The sequence below is a fragment of the Eretmochelys imbricata genome, chromosome 2 (genome assembly GCF_965152235.1).
Source record: "Eretmochelys imbricata isolate rEreImb1 chromosome 2, rEreImb1.hap1, whole genome shotgun sequence".
Taxonomy (NCBI): domain Eukaryota; kingdom Metazoa; phylum Chordata; order Testudines; family Cheloniidae; genus Eretmochelys; species Eretmochelys imbricata.
This window is the reverse complement of record NC_135573.1, coordinates 17,112,118-17,133,021: the sequence shown is the minus strand read 5'-3', so window position 1 is coordinate 17,133,021 and position 20,904 is coordinate 17,112,118. Positions and strand designations below refer to the sequence as shown.

Below are 20,904 nucleotides of genomic sequence, written 5' to 3'. Positions count from 1 at the left end.
AGCCTGAGATTGCATGTAGTTAGTTCCTGTATGACCCATATGAATGTATCTATAAGCAGCTTAACTGTCAAAATAATCCTTATCTATGGATATTTATCCTATTAAAAGTATAAAATGATTTTCATAGTAAAAGTTGGAGGTGAATGCCTTACTCATGAATACAACTAATTTTATTTGGTCTTTTTCCCTTTACGGGGTCCATCCAGTCTTCCTCTGTTTTCACTGTAAAGTAGATTCTGCTTAGTTTCCCCAGGCGTGGGGCATGGAGACAGATAGTTTGGCAGCTAATTTTGAACAGCCAGATACCAGGGCAACAAGAGCCCAGCAAGGACCTCTTCATCTCTGGGAGGCTTTGAAAGCCCGTTTCAGTAATGAGCCACAGTAATATTTGCCGGTTATCTGCATTCTGCCTTCCCTTACCATCCCCTCCATTGCATCGATTTTCCTGTACCCAGCCCAAACCCCCATGATTAAAATAAACGAAGAACCTTTCTTTCTGAAAGTGTTTACTTTTATTGTATACACACAAAGAAACAGAACGGGAAACTAAGTCTGACTGATAAAATTGGTAGGGGAGAAACCAAGCAAGTCAGATTGTTTTTCGAAAGCAAAGCCCAAGGAATGGGCTCCTTTAGTTCTGTGCGTCCTCCCCTGGCGTTGAGTGGAACGGATGCGGAATTCCCCCCTGCCTCCTGGAACATTTGGGGTAGGGGTATTGTGAACAGGGTGATGCTTCCAGACAGTTCTGGAAGGCCTCCAGATGGAGTCTAGCCTCAATCTGCTTTTCTTGAAGCTCAACCAGATATCTCAACATCTCTGATTGGACCTTCATAATCCGCAGCATCTTTTCCTGTGTGGCTCCTCTGGGATGCTCTCCATGTCCAGTTTCTCAGAGAGTGAAATCCTCTGGGCTCGCTCCTCCTCCTCCAAAATGTTGTCCTTGTTGTTGCCTGTGGTGGCCCAGGACTCATACTCCTGGGAGATGTCCACACTGTGTTTGTGGGGGTGTAGTGGGGTCACCACTGTGAATCACATGCAGCTCATGGTATAAATGGGATGTCTTGGGCAGAATCAATGCCTAGCAGCTGAGCAGTGAAGTTGTAAATGATGTTCAGAGCAGTCACAGCAGAGCATTGTGGGACACCTCCTGGGGGCCATTTGAGTCAAACTACACAAAGGTGTGTCTGCGCTACCTCTCTGTTGACCCATCAATATCAAATTAAGAGGTGGAGTAATGAAATTGCTTTTACAGGCAACTTAGGTCAGTGGAAGGGACCTGGTAGTATCGATTATTACATCTATTTATTATGTCTATTTAAGGCGGCTTCCATAGACTTAAGTTTGCAGTGTAGACAAGGCCTGAGAGAGAGAAGTCATCCGAACGATATAACCCCCTCTTCTGTCCTCCATAGAAGGTGTATCATGCACCACAAAACCAAAAGCCTTTTATATTTCTTACATTTATAGGAGAGTGTTATTGTTGATTCTTTAAAGTTGTGAAACTTTTAACTCTAGCTTTTAGTACCTTTTAGTAAAATTTAAACTGCCATGAATTGTAGGTACCTTTTGCTTCAGTTCTATTAACCTTCTACATAAGAATGGATCTGGACAAATCATTTGAATAGGCTCTGAAGATGTTTGAACATTTGTGAACATGTTAAAATGATGATGTCTTCCTTTTTTCCTCTTTCCTGAACTTCATGGTTCATTAAACTGTAGAAGATTGATTTGTCTAAAAAACCCATTTTGAAGACAAGAACCTAATTAATTACACTGCCACATAATTAGCAATGCTGTGAAACGAACAGTAGGACAGCAGGTATTTGAAGCCTATTCCTGAAGCCTTTAGAAAGAGGAAAGCTTTAAATTTTTTTTTATAAAATAGTGTATCAAGAGAAACCTTTTCTCTGTTACTTATGTTCTACAATGAGTGTCTGTGGGCTGTTCTCCTTCAGACAAATGAGTGGCAATAGACTTTAGAACATTGGTTTGATTGTTATTCACTTTCTTACCATGTGACAACCCAGTGTATTCGGCTTCCAGGAAGAACAGTTTTGTACAGTATCTCAGATTTTAGAGTCAGCTATTTCAGTGATACTTAGAATATAGTTGTTAGAAATCTGCTAAATTTAAACTGGAACTACAGCTCTCAGTAGGTAAAATGGCAGCGACGTTGTTGGATACAGAACTGATGTTGCAGAGGAAACAGGAGAAAAGATGCAGGGCAGAGGAAGATAATGAATGGTAATGGTTTCATTATATCTCCCTCAAATACAGAGCTCTCACCTTTAAGTTTGTACAATGCCCCTGAATTTTAAAAATATAAAATATCATGGTAGTGACTGCTGCAGATTCCACATGGCTTTTCCAGTCATATCTGGATGACCTGTTGATACAGGCCAGTTCTAAAGTTCAGGGACCATGATGGAAGGGATACGCTAGATCAGTGTTTCTCATCCTTTTTGATACCAGGTACTGACTTGCTGCCTTCCTAAACTGTATCAGGGAGATCTCAGGGATTGGCACCAGTCCACAGACTGGTCATTGAGAAATACTGCTCTAGACTGTGCTTGGTGATCTGTAAAGAAGTGTCAACTCTGTCTTCAAGTTTGGCTCATTTGGGGACTTTGAGATAAGAACATAAGAAAATGGTCAAACTGGGTCAGACCAAAAGTCCATCTAGATGCTAAAAAGATACTAATTTCTTGTCAGATGTACAGTTTGAATTCTTAGATGTGGCATCAAGAGCTTTTTCTCCGGTCTGACCTGTTCCATTCCTTTTTTAAACCAATATTTTTGTGTAAGCAACTAAATTTGTGGGGGTCTGTTATCTCCTGAGGCTTCTTCAGCATCTCTCTCTAGTGCAAAAGCCATACAAATATCATCTGGGTCACATCACTCACATGTTCTTTTGAGTCAAGAACTCTTCTTTGTTGTAGCAAATGTTGATTTTTATAGCCAGTAATTGTATAGCATTGTATAGGATAAAATCACTGTCAACCCTACTCAGTGAGGCTACTAATGGATTTGATAGTTTAGTGTTTGAAAGTTGCAAGTAACATTAGGTAACATTCAGCATTATCCTGTAACATTTATGGACGTTTTTTACTTTTATAATGTTCAAAGCATTTTGTGCAAACCATGAGGCATTAGGGAAATTCTGCTTAAGTCTGTGAATTTTTGTGAATTGAATGCTGCTTGTTAATTTCTGTTTCAAATGCTACTGAGCAATAGGAGATGTCATTATTTGGTACATAGTTTAGATAGACTGTTCAACCTGGCAAGCAGCTTTGTGAGGTTGTTTGATGGATAGATGCCTTTTTTCCCCAAAAAATGTTATGATACAACACTTTGTTTCAATTTTACATGTTCACGCGCCACAAGGTATGCTCTATTTCATGCAATTGCATTTAGATCACTTTGAAATAATGCAGCTGCTAATGGAACAGCTTTTGAAAATAAAATGTACTGCAGTTTAACCTTTTTTTATTAGGATAAAACAGTGTTGCCAACTCTCGTGATTTTTTTTGTGTGGTGAATCTTATGACATTTGATATATTTAAACCCCTACTAGCTGGAATCAAGAGATGGTATGACAATCTCAGCTTTCATTTTAATTTTTTTCTAACCTTCATCGTTACAGAGAAAAGGTTAGAAATGTGAAACTGGTGCACCCTAAAGCCTCAAACTTAACCAGACTGCAGATAAAAAGAACCCAACATTTATTACTTTGGCTTAAAACTCATGGCTCTTTTGTATCATGTTTTTTTGGGCTGGACATATGTTTAAATGCTCAAGGTTGGCAATACTGACTTCACACAGTTGGAGAGGAAGAGTCCTCTAGGATCTCCCATGGATATTCACTCTTTCAAAGGAAATATTTGTGACTGTCCTTCTTCTAGCTGTTAAGGGTTAAAGCAGTTCCTTTTACAGCCTGCCAGTGTTGCTCCATGTAAACCAAAGTGAATCACTTGCGGCAACATGAGGTCTCTACTTCCCCCCCCACCTCGAGGCTCTGATCTCATGGCCTACACAATGCCTTTGGCCTCTGCTGGCCTGGAGAACAGGCTTGTGAACAAAACTGATCACTTTTGTATAGCTTTTTGACCTACCATTAGATTGCAAGACCAGCTGTCTTGGTCTTCACAGATTTTATAAAATAGTGTAAAATTACATCAGAACACTTAAAAAAAAAATCCATTAGCTAAGCACATTAATCCAAATGAAGAAAAAATCACTTAGGATCTATAGTCCAATTGCAAACCAGTTTTCTGAGCAGGGCTGATATTCTTCTGGGGAACCTTATGGCAAGGCCTATTTACTTTCTCCCCACCTTGCGTGTTTCCTTTTTGTTTTACTAGAGTAACCAAATAAATTAGGATAAATTATTAATTTTGCTCTTATTGTGCAACAATATTCTACACTGCATTGCAACATGAGGATTCTTTTTTCTGTTTAATGTTTACCAAGTCAAATATTTAAAAATTGAACAGCCACTTTTGAAAGTTCTGGAGTTAGAAACTAAAAAGCCGTCTAGTTCTCTTTTTGGAAACTTTTGTTACAAAGAGTTTTCTAACCGTGCTTTTTTTTTTTTTTGTCCCCTAGTTTGTCAAATTTGCCAACATTGAGGAAGACACCCCTTCATATCACAGACGCTATGACTTTTTTGTTTCTCGATTTAGTGCCATGTGTCATTCCTGTCACAGTGATCCAGAAACACGAACTGAGTAAGTGCCCGTTTATATTGTATTGCTATGTACTCTGTTAAAAACTAAAGCAGAAGAGAAGTATACAATTGTTGTAACATTTGGTGATCATTCAAGGAAATAACATTAGAACCTGTACAATATTTCAGGAAAATAGGCCTCATACTACAAGTCTTACTCAGTTAAAACTCTCAGTGTAGTTAAGTTTTACCTGAACAAGGGCTGCAAGATTGCACCAAATATATTAAGGGACACAGGGCCAAGCTTACAACCATATGAGTCACATGAGAAGTCAGTGGCGCTACTCACATGAGCAGGGTTACTCATGTGCAAGTGTGTGTATGATTGGGCTTGTAAATGGTAAACAGGAAAAAAGTGCTGTTTGCTATGTCGTTATTCATCCATTCTCATTATGCTTTTTAAACAGAATGTATTTACAGATGTACACAGCGTGCTATTGTGTAAGACTCTAAGGAGATGTCTACACTGCAATCGGAAGTGTGGTTGCAGCACATATAAGCATACACAAGCTAGTGAAGCTGCATCCGAGTGAGCTAGTCACCTGAGTAAGAACCCAGGGTCCCAGGCAGGCTTGAATAACCTACGCCGAAGCCCATGCTATCTAGCTATTGGTACTAGAGCTAGCTAGATTAAAACTCGCTCAGGAATGCCTACACATGCTGCAGTTAGACCTCCTGATTGAAGTATAAGCATACCCTTGGGCTCCTAACTTCTTCAAGAACTAGTATGTTGTTGATTACACTTCCTTCAGCACTTATCTACTGCCAGGGCTGTCCTTGGTTGGCGGTGGGGCCCGAGACAAATCCACCGGCTGCTCTCCTCCTCGCCATCCACCTGGTCGCCTCCTCACCCCCCGCCAACTGCTCACCTCCCCGCTAGTCTCCTCGCTATCTATCCGGTGTGCGCTTCCCCCCCGCCTGCCCGCCATTCTCCTTGCTGTCCACCTGCTCGCCTTCTCACCTGCCTGCCCATCGCTTGCCTCCCTGCAGTCTGGATGGTACCCGGCCCGACCACCACTCTCCTCCTTGCCGCCTGCCTGCCTGCCTCCTTACCCCCCCCACCCAACTGCCATTTGCCTCCCCATTCCCGTCCTCGCCCCGCCTGCTCACCTGTCTCCCACCTCACCTCCCCACTCGCCTCCTTATCTGGATAAATGGTGTCCAGATCGTACATCAGCTGGGATGCGGGGCAAAGGGCTAAATATTGGGACAGTCCCATTTTTTATCGACATGCAGCCCCCACCCCCACCCCCCGCCAAAGTGCAGGGCCTGGGGTGGTTGCCCTGATTCGCTCTACCAAGGGATGGCTCTACCTACTGCTCTGTTGGAGACTGTTAAATCTCTTGGTGCAATCAACCACTTCCAGATGAACTCCTGTACCTCTTGGCTCCTTTGTCATACAAAGCATTGTCACTGACACCGTTATTAGTGCTTCTTGTGCCGAAGATTGTCAATGCTTCAGCCTCTCCCCTCCACACAACTGTCTCATTGATTTCAGCCACTTATGTAGGAGCCAAGTGACTGCAATAACTTGGACAAAGATGAGCTAAAGTACACGTCTGGAAGTACATATCCAGTACAAAGGAGCATCAATATTGTAGGGAGAGGGAGATGGATCAGACTTTTCCACAGTTTCCTCATTTTAAGGTAAGGTCAGTTCAGGAAATCTCCAAGGAATACAACTGAAATATACCTGGGCCTGAAACACTTGTGCAAAAAGATTGCCTTACACTGTTTACCCAGCCGCTGAATGTGACAGACACTGCACGCTGCTGCCCTTGTCTCAAAGGCAAATGAATAGTGTCACAGAATGTTGTCTTTCTCTGTCCCATACTTGAAATAAAATTCCCAAGAAGGGAAGTCAATTCCATCTGTGAAATAAGCTTATAGAAATATAATTCCCAATGAAGAAAAAAAATCCCAAATAAACGTTGCTCTGTATGTGTTATGAATCCTATATGTAATATTATACTAGTCTTACTAGGGTTATATAGTTCATGAGGCTTGGCCATCTGAAAGTGATAATCTAGTGAATGGTAAAAACACTTTGTATTTTACATACTGTAGTACCTTACATACAAGAATCTAAAGACATTTTAATTTAACCTCTTAACATCTCTGTAAGAGGTAAATATTACTTCTGTTTTCATACAAAGCTACTGAGGCAGAAATTAAGTGAGTCACCCATGGTCCTACAGGAATTCTGTGGCAGAGCCAGGAATGGACCCCAAATCTCCTGACTGTATCCTATGCTTTAGCTGTAATGTCCTCCTTTGTTCCTGGAGGAAATGGTCCAACATTGCTGCATCCACAGTCTTTCTCTGAGTACACTTATTACTGTAGTGGATAACAAGAAAATGAGACTTGGGAGATGAAATGGGGCAAAGTAAATTTTTTTTTTATTTTTTTTAATATTTGTACAATTAGAATAAAATAACATTCTCTTTCCTGGCTGAAAGCAGAAACTGCTGTTCCACATGACTTGGTGTTAGCTCCATCCAGACTCCTGCACTTCTTAGAATGGGTCTTTTAAGAGGTCCCTTTGCAGGAACAACTGAGAGACTGCTGATTGTTGGATTAAGGGAAAGAGGGAAGGATTTGGGAATTGTGAATCGCTGGGGGAGGGTTTGCTAGAAGACGGTGATATATGGATGCTTTATGGCCCTCTCCCCACTCTATTCTTCAGTGACATCACCCATGATGAATGACCCTTTCTGTCTTGTCTTCTGTGAAGCCCCCAGCACACTTTAGGACCTCATTAAATATTGTATAGAGGCTTGTTTACCTAAGCATCTGGCCTGGGTCAGTGTCATAGGCATATAGTTTCTGTGGTCCCCATCTTTCCTATTGGTGAGAGTTGCATAAGTGCTGGGGTGGGAATAATTAAGGAATAGTGGGGTCGTTGATTTATATTATCCAAACCTATGGTAATAAGTAGGCAGGCCATTTGTCCGGTTTTAAGCCAACCAGTCCGTTTGTTTGGTTTGTTTGTTTGGTAAAGTTTGATGTCCTGTCTGGTACTGATATAAAACTGGATGTGGTTTTGTCCGATGTCATCGCAGATGCACGGAGGACACCATTTTGCAGAATGCATTGCTCCTCCCCAACCAACATGGCTTCGTAGGCACTGTGCACGTGGGGTTACGCTGGTGGGGGTGAGGCAGCATGGTCTGCAAAATGGCATTTTCCATGTGGCATAATGCCTGCAAGTTCACTCTGGTAGGGGCAGGGTGCTTTGCAAAATGGCATCCTCTCTGTGGTGTGGCCACACATGGATCATGCATGCAAGGTCATGCTGGCAGAGGTGCGTCCACACCTTTCTAGAAGTTCATGCAGCTGAGCTGGATGCCCTATATTCTGGGGATTTCAGTGGCATCCTACTAATAAATCACATTGTGGATGCGTACTAAATGTGGTTTTGAGTGCTGTCAGACAGGAGGAGTGAATTTAGGGAATGAAAAGGGGAGAATCTTGCTAGAAGCCTAGGGTAAACCCTTTTCAAACTGGACTGGAGTGTCAATACTTGTGTACCCCTGCAGCACTCTGACATCTTTAAGGTGATCATCAGGGGTCAGCAATGCTGTCGTGAGCTGGGGATACTGTGACTTGGAAAATGCACAGATTGACTAGCATATTCTTTGATAACTATATCTTACTGCCATTATTTAGTTCTTATTTTACCTGTTAAGATCAGATGATCATGGCACTTCCTTCTTTCAAATGAATAGATTTTTTTCTGTTTGTAACCATTCATCTTGCAATGAGCTTTTCTGTAATGTATGTGAAGTGTGAGCCTTTTGGAACCACCTTGAGACTGGTTTTAGGAGAAGGAATTTAAGTAAAACTGGAGTAGTTGGGTTACCTGACTTGCAGTGCAAAGAAGTTTCACATGCAAAGTATCTTCCTAGGTTTTTTCAATCATAAAAAGCTAGTTCTGAGGCCACTATCTAGAACAAAATATGTTTAAACAGAAGTGGTAATAAGCTCTGCTCTGCAAGTTTTCAGTATTTTTAAAATTCAAGTTATCTTTAATATATTTATCAAACATTTGGTTTTGATTATGAAAGTCCTGCTGTTTTAATAGGCCACATCCTTTAGTTTTCTTTGAATCTGAGACTCCAAAGTGGGTTTTAATGTGTACATTAGTCAATTAGAATGAAGTGCCTCATTGCCAAACAACAATTGTGAATTGTTCCGTGCATCTTAATGGGGGGTTAACTCCAAGAGTCACTGGTGTGGAGTCGCACCACCCTACCAGAATGGCAGAGAAGAGTGTGGCAGGGCCTGGCCCACCCACCTAAGCAGTTTCATCTCTGCTGGTGGGATAAGTACCTGAGGCCTCTCTTGCCTCCTGAGAGAGGCCAGGGGGACCCATGTTGATACACCTGCTGCTTCTAAGGGGATCCCTGCTGCTACTCCAAGTTGGGGAAGAAGAGGGCGCTATGCTTCTGCCTCTGCTTCTCTGGAAGGGAATTGGGTAGACCTCTGCCACTGCATTTCCAAGAGGGAGATGAAGCTGTTTGAGTAATGGAGGAGGGGAAAGGCTAATATTGTGGTTTTCCTAGGGCACCAGGTTCCCTTTCAGTCCTGAGTAGTAGCCTTCTAACAAGTCTTCACTTACAAAGGAAATATTTAGTTTATATAAGTAATCAAAACCCTTTACTACTACAATAGTGCAAAAAGATATTATGGTACAAAATAAACTGTCTAAGCTTAGCTGAATTTTCAGTAGTGAACTTCCAAACAGTTACCTTTAGCCAGTTTATCCAAAGTATAAACATCATGGTGATGAATTTTGTGTGTTAAAACTTAAATAGATATAGGAACGGATTTGCCAGCTTAACATAACACTTTCTGCTTTGTTTGGCAGGATCACTGTTAGTCCACTTTGTGTAGTGGGAGTATAAGCTGTGGTTAAGGATGGCATTTTGTATATAAATTAGTGTAATTTAGGGGCCAGCATGTCAATAGTGTAAAAACACTTTAATTCATAAAATGTAAGTATATTGTACCATGGACTTGTTTTTTAGTATTACATAAACACTACATTTTTTGGTCTTTAGCTCCCTCTAGTGAAATGTTCTCATTTGTTGTGTAAACTATGTATACGCATTATTGAAAATACTCAAACCCGTTAGAATTTGTGACACCTTTTTTTATAGAATGTGATTTATAACTCGACTATATTGTTATCCCTTTTTCACACTAGAGGTTAGCCAAATTTTGGGCCCTGTGCGTTGTTTCTGTTAAGAGGATGATGTGCTACCAGTGCTGCTGTCCGGGGCTTCGTTGTGCTTTCTCTCAGGTTCCCTGGTATTTCTGTTTCTTTCACAGATACGTGGCCTTCATAAAATAATAGCCAGCTACGTGTTCCTTTGTTTTGGGTGGTGGTGTGCCTCTGTTTTGGGGTGAGAGGTCACTGTTGTTTCAGCTGCCAGGTTCCATAAGGGAGTGTAATGGCCTCCACATTTATTCTGAATGCAAGGTGGGTGTTACACCCACCAGCAAGGTTCATCCCAACCTATAACAATATTGATTTTTCCTTACATGCATTACATTGTTCAGCTTTCCTTCAACAGTAAAAATCCAAATTGTTGTTAAATATTTATATTAGTCAGCACTGGGTGGAGGCCTGCTCTGCGAGGTATAGTACAGAAGACACTTCCTTTGCTTAGAGGAGTTTATAATGTAAGAAATAACTGAAATATTCATCTGAAAGCTATATATTTTTATTAAGGAAAGCATACTCACAGTGCATCTTCATGGGAGAACATGGGTCCCAGAAGCTTCAGTGGTTCATGGTCATTAAAAATAGTTAACACTTAAAGCACTTTGAGTTCTAAGTAAAAAGTGCCATATGAATTGTAAAGATTAGCATTTGGTCTTAGTTTGCTTATCAACTTGGACAAGGTCATAAAGCATGCTGATCATAGAGATGGGTTTGGAACACGACTCTCTGGTAATTTCCAATCTTGTTCCTCACACCAACAGGAACGGGGATAGGTCCTAGCCTTAAACTAGTGCGTATCCTAATACAGTTATCATAAGACTGCAGACTTTGACAAATCATGAAGTAGTTCCAAATATCTAGTCTTTCTGAGACAAAACTAAGATGCAGAAGGATTTCAAGGTTAGCATACATTTGATATGCTTACAAATATTCAGATGTAAATCTAGCCCCCTTTTTGGCGTGTTGGACGAGATCTCTTCTAGTGGAAGCTGAGACATTCTCCTATGCAGGAACTATGCCAGAAGATGGAGCACAACATTCCTTCAGCACAACAAAAGCCCTAGCTTCATGGGGCTTTCCTGCATAACAGTGACAGTAAGGATATGAGGGCTGGGCCTATGGTGCTGCTGTATAGATCCACTGGCCTTTTTTCCTCCCACATAGTGCTGGAATAAGTAGCTCTTCTCCAACCGTGATCAGAGGGGAAGTATACCTTCCTCCCAGCCTTCAGGGGCAGGATTTTGGTCTTAAAGAATTTCCATTTTTCATGTGTAAGTTTCCTGTCAGCCTGAAGTAACTCTGAATCGATCCAATTCAGTTTACAATATCATTGTGAAAGTGACTTCCCAAAAGGCTGGGATTTTTTTTTTTTTAATGAAAGCTTAAATTCTGCAGAACTCCACTTTCCAGGACAAGTTTCCTACTCATGTTGGCAAATGAGCTAGCAATTTTTTTAGGACATTAAACAGTATAACTCAGATTCTCAATCTCCAAATTGATTCTTAGGGTATGTCTACACTACGGAATAAGGTCGAATTTATAGAAGTTGTTTTTTTAGAAATTGGTTTTATATATTCGAGTGTGTGTGTCTCCACAGAAAATGCTCTAAGTGCATTAAGTGCATTAACTCGGCGGAGTGCTTCCACAGTACCGAGGCTAGAGTCGACTTCCAGAGCGTTGCACTGTGGATAGCTATCCCGCAGTTCCCGCAGTCTCCGCTGCCCATTGGAATTCTGGGTTGAGATCCCAATGTCTGATGGAGTAAAACCTGTGCAGACGCCATACCACAGCAAGCATGGAGCCCGCTCAGGTAACCGTCACCCTATGTCTCCTGGGTGCTGGCAGACGCGGTACAGCATTGCTACAGAGTAGCAGCAACCCATTGCCTTCTGGCAGCAGATGGTGCAGTACGACTGGTAGCCGTTCTCGTCGTGTCCGAGGTGCTCCTGGCCACGTCGGCTGGGAGCACCTGGGCAGACATGGGCGCAGGGACTAAATTTGGAGTGACTTGACCAGGTCATTCTCTTTAGTCCTGCAGTCAGTCCTATTGAACCATCTTATGGTGAGCAGGCAGGTGATACGGATTGCTAGCAGTCGTACTGTACCATCTTCTGCCTAGCAGCCATGAGATGTGGATGGCATGCAGTCCTTCTGCACCGTCTGCTGCCAGCCAAAGATGTAAAAGATAGATGGAGTGGATCAAAACAAGAAATAGACCAGATTTGTTTTGTATTCATTTGCTTCCCCCTCTCCCCCGTCTAGGGGACTCATTCCTCTAGGTCACACTGCAGTCACTCACAGAGAAGGTGCAGCGAGGTAAATCTAGCCATGTATCAATCAGAGGCCAGGCTAACCTCCTTGTTCCAATAAGAACAATAACTTAGGTGCACCATTTCTTATTGGAACCCTCCTTGAAGTCCTGCCTGAAATACTCCTTGATGTAAAGCCACCCCCTTTGTTGATTTTAGCTCCCTGAAGCCAACCCTGTAAGCAGTGTCTCAGTCGCCCCTCCCTGTGTCAGAGCAACGGCAAACAATCGTGCATCTGAGTTGAGAGTGCTGTCCAGAGCAGTCACAATGGAGCACTCTGATAGGGCTAAAACATTGTCGCGGGTGGTTCTGGGTACATATTATCAGGCCCCCCTTCCCTCCCTCCCTCCGTGAAAGCAAGGGCAGACAATCGTTCCGCGCCTTTTTTCTGTGTGGACGCCATACCAAGGCAAGCATGGAGGCCGCTCAGCTCACTTTGGCAATTAGGAGCACATTAAACACCACATGCATTATCCAGCAGTATATGCAGCACCAGAACCTGGCAAAGTGATACCGGGCGAGGAGGCGACGTCAGCGCGGTCACGTGAGTGATCAGGACATGGACACAGATTTCTCTGAAAGCATGGGCCCTGCCAATGCATGCATCATGGTGCTAATGGGGCAGGTTCATGCTGTGGAACGCCGATTCTGGGCTCAGGAAACAAGCACAGAGTGGTGGGACCGCATAGTGTTGCAGGTCTGGGACGATTCCCAGTGGCTGCGAAACTTTCGCATGCATAAGGGCACTTTCATGGAACTTTGTAACTTGCTTTCCCCTGCCCTGAGGCGCATGAATACCAAGATGAGAGCAGCCCTCACAGTTGAGAAGCGAGTGGCGATAGCCCTGTGGAAGTTTGCAATGCCAGACAGCTACCGGTCAGTTGGGAATCAATTTGGAGTAGGCAAATCTACTGTTGGGGCTGCTGTGATGCAAGTAGCCAGTGCAATCAAAGATCTGCTGATATCAAGGGTAGTGACCATGGGAAATGTGCAGGTCATAGTGGATGGCTTTGCTGCAATGGGATTCCCTAACTGTGGTGGGGCCATAGACGGAACCCATATCCCTATCTTGGCACCGGAGCACCAAGCCGCCGAGTACATAAACCGCAAGGGGTACTTTTCAATAGTGCTGCAAGCTCTGGTGGATCACAAGGGAAGTTTCACCAACATCAACGTGGGATGGCCGGGAAAGGTACATGACGCTCGCATCTTCAGGAACTCTGGTCTGTTTCAAAAGCTGCAGGAAGGGACTTTATTTCCATACCAGAAAATAACTGTTGGGGATTTTGAAATGCCTATATGTATCCTTGGGGACCCAGCCTACCCCTTAATGCCATGGCTCATGAAGCCATACACAGGCAGCCTGGACAGTAGTCAGGAGCTGTTCAACTACAGGCTGAGCAAGTGCAGAATGGTGGTAGAATATGCATTTGGACGTTTAAAGGCACGCTGGCGCAGTTTACTGACTCGCTTAGACCTCAGCGAAACCAATATTCCCACTGTTATTACTGCTTGCTGTGTGCGCCACAATATCTGTGAGAGTAAGGGGGAGACGTTTATGGCGGGGTGGGAGGTTGAGGCAAATAGCCTGGCTGCTGGTTACGCGCAGCCAGGCACCAGGGCGGTTAGAAGAGCACAGGAGGGTGCGGTACGCATCAGAGAAGCTTTGAAAACCAGTTTCATGACTGGCCAGGCTATGGTGTGAAAGTTCTGTTTGTTTCTCCTTGATGAAACCCCCCGCCCCTTGGTTCACTCTACTTCCCTGTAAGCTAACCACCCTCCCCTCCTCCCTTCAATCACCGCTTGCAGAGGCAATAAAGTCATTGTTGCTTCACATTCATGCATTCTTTATTCATTCATCACACAAATAGGGGGATGACTACCAAGGTAGCCCAGGAGGGGTGGTGGAGGAGGGAAGGAAAATGCTACACAGCACTTTAAAAGTTTACAACTTTAAAATCTATTGAATGCTAGCCTTCTTTTTTTTGGGCAATCCTCTGTGGCGGAGTGGCTGGTTGGCCGGTGGCCCCCCCACCGCGTTCTTGGGCGTCTGGGTGTGGAGGCTATGGAAGTTGGGGAGGAGGGCGGTTGGTTACACAGGGGCTGTAGTGGCAGTCTGTGCTCCAGCTGCCTTTGCTACAGCTCAGCCATACACTGGAGCATACTGGTTTGGTCCTCCAGCAGCCTCAGCATTGAATCCTGCCTCCTCTCATCACGCTGCCGCCACATTTGAGCTTCAACCCTCTCTTCAGCCCGCCACCTCTCCTCCCGGTCATTTTGTGCTTTCCTGCACTCTGACATTATTTGCCTCCACGCATTTGTCTGTGCTCTGTCAGTGTGGGAGGACAGCATGAGCTTGGAGAACATTTCATCTCGAGTGCGTTTTTTTTTTCTTTCTAAGCTTCACTAGCCTCTGGGAAGGAGAAGATCCTGTGATCATTGAAACACATGCAGCTGGTGGAGAAAAAAAAGGGACAGCGGTATTTAAAAAGACACATTTTATAAAACAGTGGCTACACTCTCAGGGTAAACCTTGCTGTTAACATTACATACATAGCACATGTGCTTTCGTTACAAGGTCGCATTTTGCCTCCCCCCACTGCGTGGCTACCCCCTCAACCCTCCCCCCTTCCTGTGGCTAACAGCGGGGAACATTTCTGTTTAGCCACAGGCAAACAGCCCAGCAGGAATGGGCTCCTCTGAGTGTCCCCTGAAGAAAAGCACTCTATTTCAACCAGGTGACCATGAATTATATCTCACTCTCCTGAGGATAACACAGAGAGATAAAGAACGGATGTTGTTTGAATGCCAGCAAACATACACCGCAATGCTTTGTTGTACAATGATTCCCGAGTACATGTTACTGGCCTGGAGTGGTAAAGCGTCCTACCATGAAGGACGCAATAAGGCTGCCCTCCCCAGAAACCTTTTGCAAAGGCTTTGGGAGTACATCCAGGAGAGCCGCGAATGCCAGGGCAAAGTAATCCTTTCACATGCTTGCTTTTAAACCATGTATAGTATTTTAAAAGGTACACTCACCGGAGGTCCCTTCTCCACCTGCTGGGTCCAGGAGGCAGCCTTGGGTGGGTTCAGGGGGTACTGGCTCCAGGTCCAGGGTGAGAAACAGTTCCTGGCTGTCGGGAAAACCGGTTTCTCCGCTTGCTTGCTGTGAGCAATCTACAACCTCATAGTCATCATCATCTTCTTCGTCCCCAAAACCTGCTTCCATATTGCCTCCATCTCCATTGAAGGAGTCAAACAACACGGCTGGGGTAGTGGTGGCTGAACCCCCTAAAATGGCATGCAGCTCATCATAGAAGCGGCATGTTTGGGGCTCTGACCCGGAGCGGCCGTTCGCCTCTCTGGTTTTCTGGTAGGCTTGCCTCAGCTCCTTCAGTTTCACGCGGCACTGCTTCGGGTCCCTGTTATGGCCTCTGTCCTTCATGCCCTGGGAGATTTTGACAAAGGTTTTGGCATTTCGAAAACTGGAACGGAGTTCTGATAGCACGGATTCCTCTCCCCATACAGCGATCAGATTCCGTACCTCCTGTTTGGTCCATGCTGGAGCTCTTTTGCGATTCTGGGACTCCATCATGGTCACCTCTGCTGATGAGCTCTGCATGGTCACCTGCAGCTTGCCACGCTGGCCAAACAGGAAATGAGATTCAAAAGTTTGCGATTCTTTTCCTGTCTATCTGGCCAGTGCATCTGAATTGAGAGTGCTGTCCAGAGTGGTCACAATGGAGCACTCTGGGATAGCTCCCGGAGGCCAATACCGTCGAATTGTGTCCATAGTACCCCAAATTTGAGCCGGCAAGGCCGATTTAAGTGCTAATCCACTTGTCAGGGGTGGAGTAAGGAAATCGATTTTAAGAGCCCTTTAAGTCGAAATAAAGGGCTTCATCGTGTGGACGGGTGCAGGTTTACATCGATTTAATGCTGCTAAATTCGACCTAAAGTCCTAGTGTAGACCAGGGCTTAGGGTAAGATTGAAAAAACCTGTCTGTACAGAAATCTTAAGCTTGGTTCTCATCGTCTCCTTCATAAAAAAAAAGAAAAAAGAGAGAGAGATAATCATAGGAGTTAACACAAAATTTACCATTGGGATGGACAGTGAAGTCACTCTAGATGAACAAGTCTTCACTATGTAAAATTTAAAAGTAGCCTTTGATAGGGGTGATTATTGGTACAACCACTACATGAGCAAAACTTGATTGTACACCAAAGATGTATAACTGAGAATTAAAGGAGCATTCTTGATTTAAGTCATGCTACTTTCCTGTAAAAAATAATAAACATCTCCCTTCAAAAATGTTAATGTTATAGATGAAACTATGTGACTGAAACTCTTGCTGTGATGGAATGTTAAAATGCAGTGCACTTTAACTGTAATTCCTAGACTTCTTAAAATTGGAATTACAAGACTGCGCTATACTTCTAAAGTAATAAACGTGCATTTCTCTAGCTATTTGAAATGCATCCCAATCACTTGCACATGCGGCCTCTACCTCTTATATTAACCTAGAACTCCTAGAAACAGGTTTAGTTTCTGGTACCGAATCCTAATTAGACCTACAATAGATTATTCAGAATCGTAGCCCCCTTATTTTCCTGTAACTGTGTTCCTAGTGAATAATGTGGCATTTATGAAGTAAAGCTTGGAATATTTTAGTTTAGTTTAGCAACTGTAATGTGACTGACAGTTAGCTTAGAGAAGTAAGAATCAAGGCCAGTGACAGTATTCCTTTGTGCTGAAATTAAGATTTAAAATTGCTTTAAAGGAGTGATAAAATCTTTATTTTAAAAAGTCCGATTATGCTAAATCTTCTGACCTCTTATAACTAGGTGTCTCTTGTCTCGAAATAAGTGTGTAAAAAAAAAAAGAAAAAAAAGAAAAGCCATTGCCACCTCAACCATATTTAATATTTATCAGTTTAACATCACAGATATGAACCTTTTCTGTATAAGGTTGTTTTTTACATAGTTTCTTCTGAACTACACCTGTATTTATACTTATGGATTAGAAATGTAAAAATGTAACCGGTTAACCAATAAGCCTGATGCTTATCGTTTTCTGTTAATGATTAAATTCCAACCGGGGTCCCAGCTGGCAGCCGCCTGTGCCAGGCATTTTGTGCCAGAATCCCTGGGTGCGGGGCTGGCAGCAGAGCCCCGCCTGAAACGTGGGGGCGCTGCAGCACCCCCCGCATAAATAGTTCCCCGTTTAAATGTTTAACTGTGTAACCGATAGAATTTTAATCGGTTACATGGTTATTGTTTTTACATCACTCTTATGGATACTGTATAAATAGCTGTAGTTAATAGGACTAAGTTCTCAGTAGAGGTCAGAACATATCAGTTTGTATTTTTTTGCAGTCAGCATTTGTCATAAATATAAAGGGAAGGGTAAACCCCTTTGAAATCCCTCCTGGCCAGGGGAAAGCTCCTCTCACCTGTAAAGGGTTAAGAAGCTAAAGGTAACCTCGCTGACACCTGACCAAAATGACCAATGAGGAGACAAGATACTTTCAAAAGCTGGGAGGAGGGAGAGAAACAAAGGGTCTGTGTCTGTCTGTATGCTGGGTCTTTGCCGGGGATAGACCAGGAATGGAGTCTTAGAACTTTTAGTAAGTAATCTAGCTAGGTATGTGTTAGATTATGATTTCTTTAAATGGCTGAGAAAAGAATTGTGCTGAATAGAATAACTATTTCTGTCTGTGTATCTTTTTTGTAACTTAAGGTTTTGCCTAGAGGGGTTCTCTATGTTTTTGAATCTAATTACCCTGTAAGATATCTACCATCCTGATTTTACAGGGGGGATTTCTTTATTTCTATTTACTTCTATTTTTTATTAAAAGTCGTCTTGTAAAAAACTGAATGCTTTTTCGTTGTTCTCAGATCCAAGGGTTTGGGTCTGTGGTCACCTATGCAAATTGGTGAGGCTTTTAATCCAACATTTCCCAGGAAAGGGGGGGGTGCAAGTGTTGGGAGGATTGTTCATTGTTCTTAAGATCCAAGGGTCTGGGTCTGTAGTCACCTAGGCAAATTGGTGAGGCTTTTTTACCAAACCTTGTCCAGGAAGTGGGGTGCAAGGTTTTGGGAAGTATTTTGGGGGGGAAGGACGCGTCCAAACAGCTCTTCCCCAGTAACCAGTATTAGTTTGGTGGTGGTAGCGGCCAGTCCAAGGACAACGGGTGGAATATTTTGTACCTTGGGGAAGTTTTGACCTAAGCTGGTAAAGATAAGCTTAGGAGGTTTTTCATGCAGGTCCCCACATCTGTACCCTAGAATTCAGAGTGGGGGAGGAACCTTGACAGCATTTTTGGTGTATTTGGTTGATAAATACAGATTGAAGTGCCCTTTTGTATTTCATGTTTAACTTTTATTCATTGATCAAGATACATGTAACTATTCTAGCAATTTAGGCTGTCTTCCCTTTTCTGGCTTACTTCTGTCATTTCTAATCATTCTTGTAGATCTCAACCTGCAAAAATCTTGAAAGATTAGCTCCTTCTTTTTTGTAAGCCATGCACTTGGTGCTTTAAGAGGCAGTCTGTACAGTTGAACAATTTTATATATTTGCAAGTGTGCTTGAAGATCCATATCAGTATAACTTTTAAAGGCCATGTATTGTCCTCATGTGTGTATGCATTGCTTCCATCAATGTCAGTAGGAGCCTTTTAGAGTAACAGCCAGTAGTCTGTATTTGCAAAAAGAAAAGGAGTACTTGTGGCACCTTAGAGACTAACCAAAGTCTATACTTTCCACAGTATGCATCCGATGAAGTGAGCTGTAGCTCACGAAAGCTTAAGCTCAAATAAATTGGTTAGTCTCTAAGGTGCCACAAGTAGGAGCCTTGTGTCCATTTAAAGGAAATAGGTATGTCCGTACAGTTTTAACCATATTTCCAATTTAATTCCATTTTAGAGCTTAAATGAAATCCAAACTGCATAACCACACTGCCTAATAACTAGATAAATCATTAAGTCTTATGCTACGTTTCCATCTTTTGAAATTTCTTTTCTCTCCTAGGATCCGGATTGCTGGAATCAGAGGCATTCAGGGAGTAGTACGTAAAACAGTGAATGATGAGCTCAGAGCAACCATATGGGAACCTCAGCATATGGACAAGATAGTTCCCTCACTGCTGTTTAATATGCAGAAGATAGAAGACATTGACAGGTATTATGCACTAATTATCACTAATTTTGATTTTTTTAAAGAAAGGTTTAGACTCTCTTCCAAGAGTAGATAGCTTTTCCTTCCCTGTTAGAGTAGCTCTCATTGTCACTAGATACTCTTGATAAATGTGTATAACTGGTAGCATGTATATGGTTAACTGCTAATCTTTGCCTTGGTAAACATTTTTTTCAACAATCAATATTTCAATTGTTCCAGATCCCATCAGACTGAAAATTGGTTCACAAATTGCTTATCCAGATACCTTTAAGCTTTTTAAAATTAAAAATCACTTGTTTCATGCAGTGTCTGACATAAAAATCAGCAAATACCATTTTTGCCAAACTTAACAAACATGTTTAAAGTTGAGATTTTTATTAATTTTTAGGTAGTCCTTAAAGCAGTTTCTGGGATTTTTCTTTTAGGGGAGGAGAAGTGGAAGCAAGATATGGAACTAAGGCACAAATGGCAGTTGAGCACCCAGCTGCTGTTGACTTTCAATGGCTCTTTGGCTAAATCACTGTAGCTCTTGAGAATATGCAACAGTTACTTTTCCAGTGCATTTTTGTATGTACCAGTATGTGTATCAAGTTTTCTTTTGTTTTTGTTTTTTTTCATAATAGTATTGGAGCCATACAATTGCTGATAAATACTGTTCTGTGGAGCATGTATTACAGGCAAATGTCCATTTGGTAATCCTGTGGAATTGCGTCAAACTAATTCCATTTATGGAGGCATTCTTAAACAAATCTTTCTTTTGGTGGTGGAATCTGGCCCTTTTAAGAGCCTACCTGTTATCCCTGGTAGACTTTCTACATCTACACAAAGCAGTCATTTCATGCTTTCTCTCTCTCATGCCTTCCTGCTTTGCTTTCCTGAATCTACAGGCCCTTTGTGTTCTCTCCTGCCTCACTTTTTCTTCCATTTCTGGTTGGCAGCACCTGGCTCCCCTTCAAAGCAGCAGCAGTTTCAAGCTAGGCTGGTACCAATGGCTCCCCACTTCAGATCAGTCATTGCCTACCTGCCCATTTCTCTACATGCTTCTCTGAAAGTGCCTCTGGAATACAGATTGTCCAGGCCTTTGGGGCACACAGCTGTCTCCATGTGGCTTTTACCCTTGAAAAAGTGGCCTGAATAAAAGCCTGTTGTTCCCAGGACCCTCGTGTTGCTGCTCTAATGAGAGCAGCCTAGCCAGCCTCCACTGGCTTTGGGATGTCTGTGCTAAAAGAGAGGACTTCTCAGGAGGAAGTAGTCAGAGGCACCTCTACATTACCCCCTTTCTGGTTCCCTCTTAACCTTTCCCTGTGCTAAGAAGCAGACATATGGTTAACTAAGTTAGTACTTTCTGCATTCATTCAAAGGAGGTCATTTCAGATGAACCCTGGGGTAAATTTTATCACTTACTGAGCAAAGGAAAGTAATATCTGAGGCTAACTGCTTATTTGAAAGATAGTATACTA

At 42.8% G+C, this 20,904-nt stretch overlaps 1 protein-coding gene across 6 annotated transcripts in view; it reads left to right on the top strand.

The window, feature by feature from the left end:
- Nucleotides 1–20,904, top strand: part of EFR3A (EFR3 homolog A) — a 185,572-nt gene that overhangs the window by 73,052 nt on the left and 91,616 nt on the right. For all 6 annotated transcript variants that reach the window (XM_077809786.1, XM_077809785.1, XM_077809789.1 and 3 more), the window contains 2 exons: nucleotides 4,606–4,727; nucleotides 19,298–19,447. In XM_077809786.1, the coding sequence (XP_077665912.1) occupies nucleotides 4,606–4,727; nucleotides 19,298–19,447 (272 nt within the window). The remainder of the gene's footprint in view (nucleotides 1–4,605; nucleotides 4,728–19,297; nucleotides 19,448–20,904) is intronic.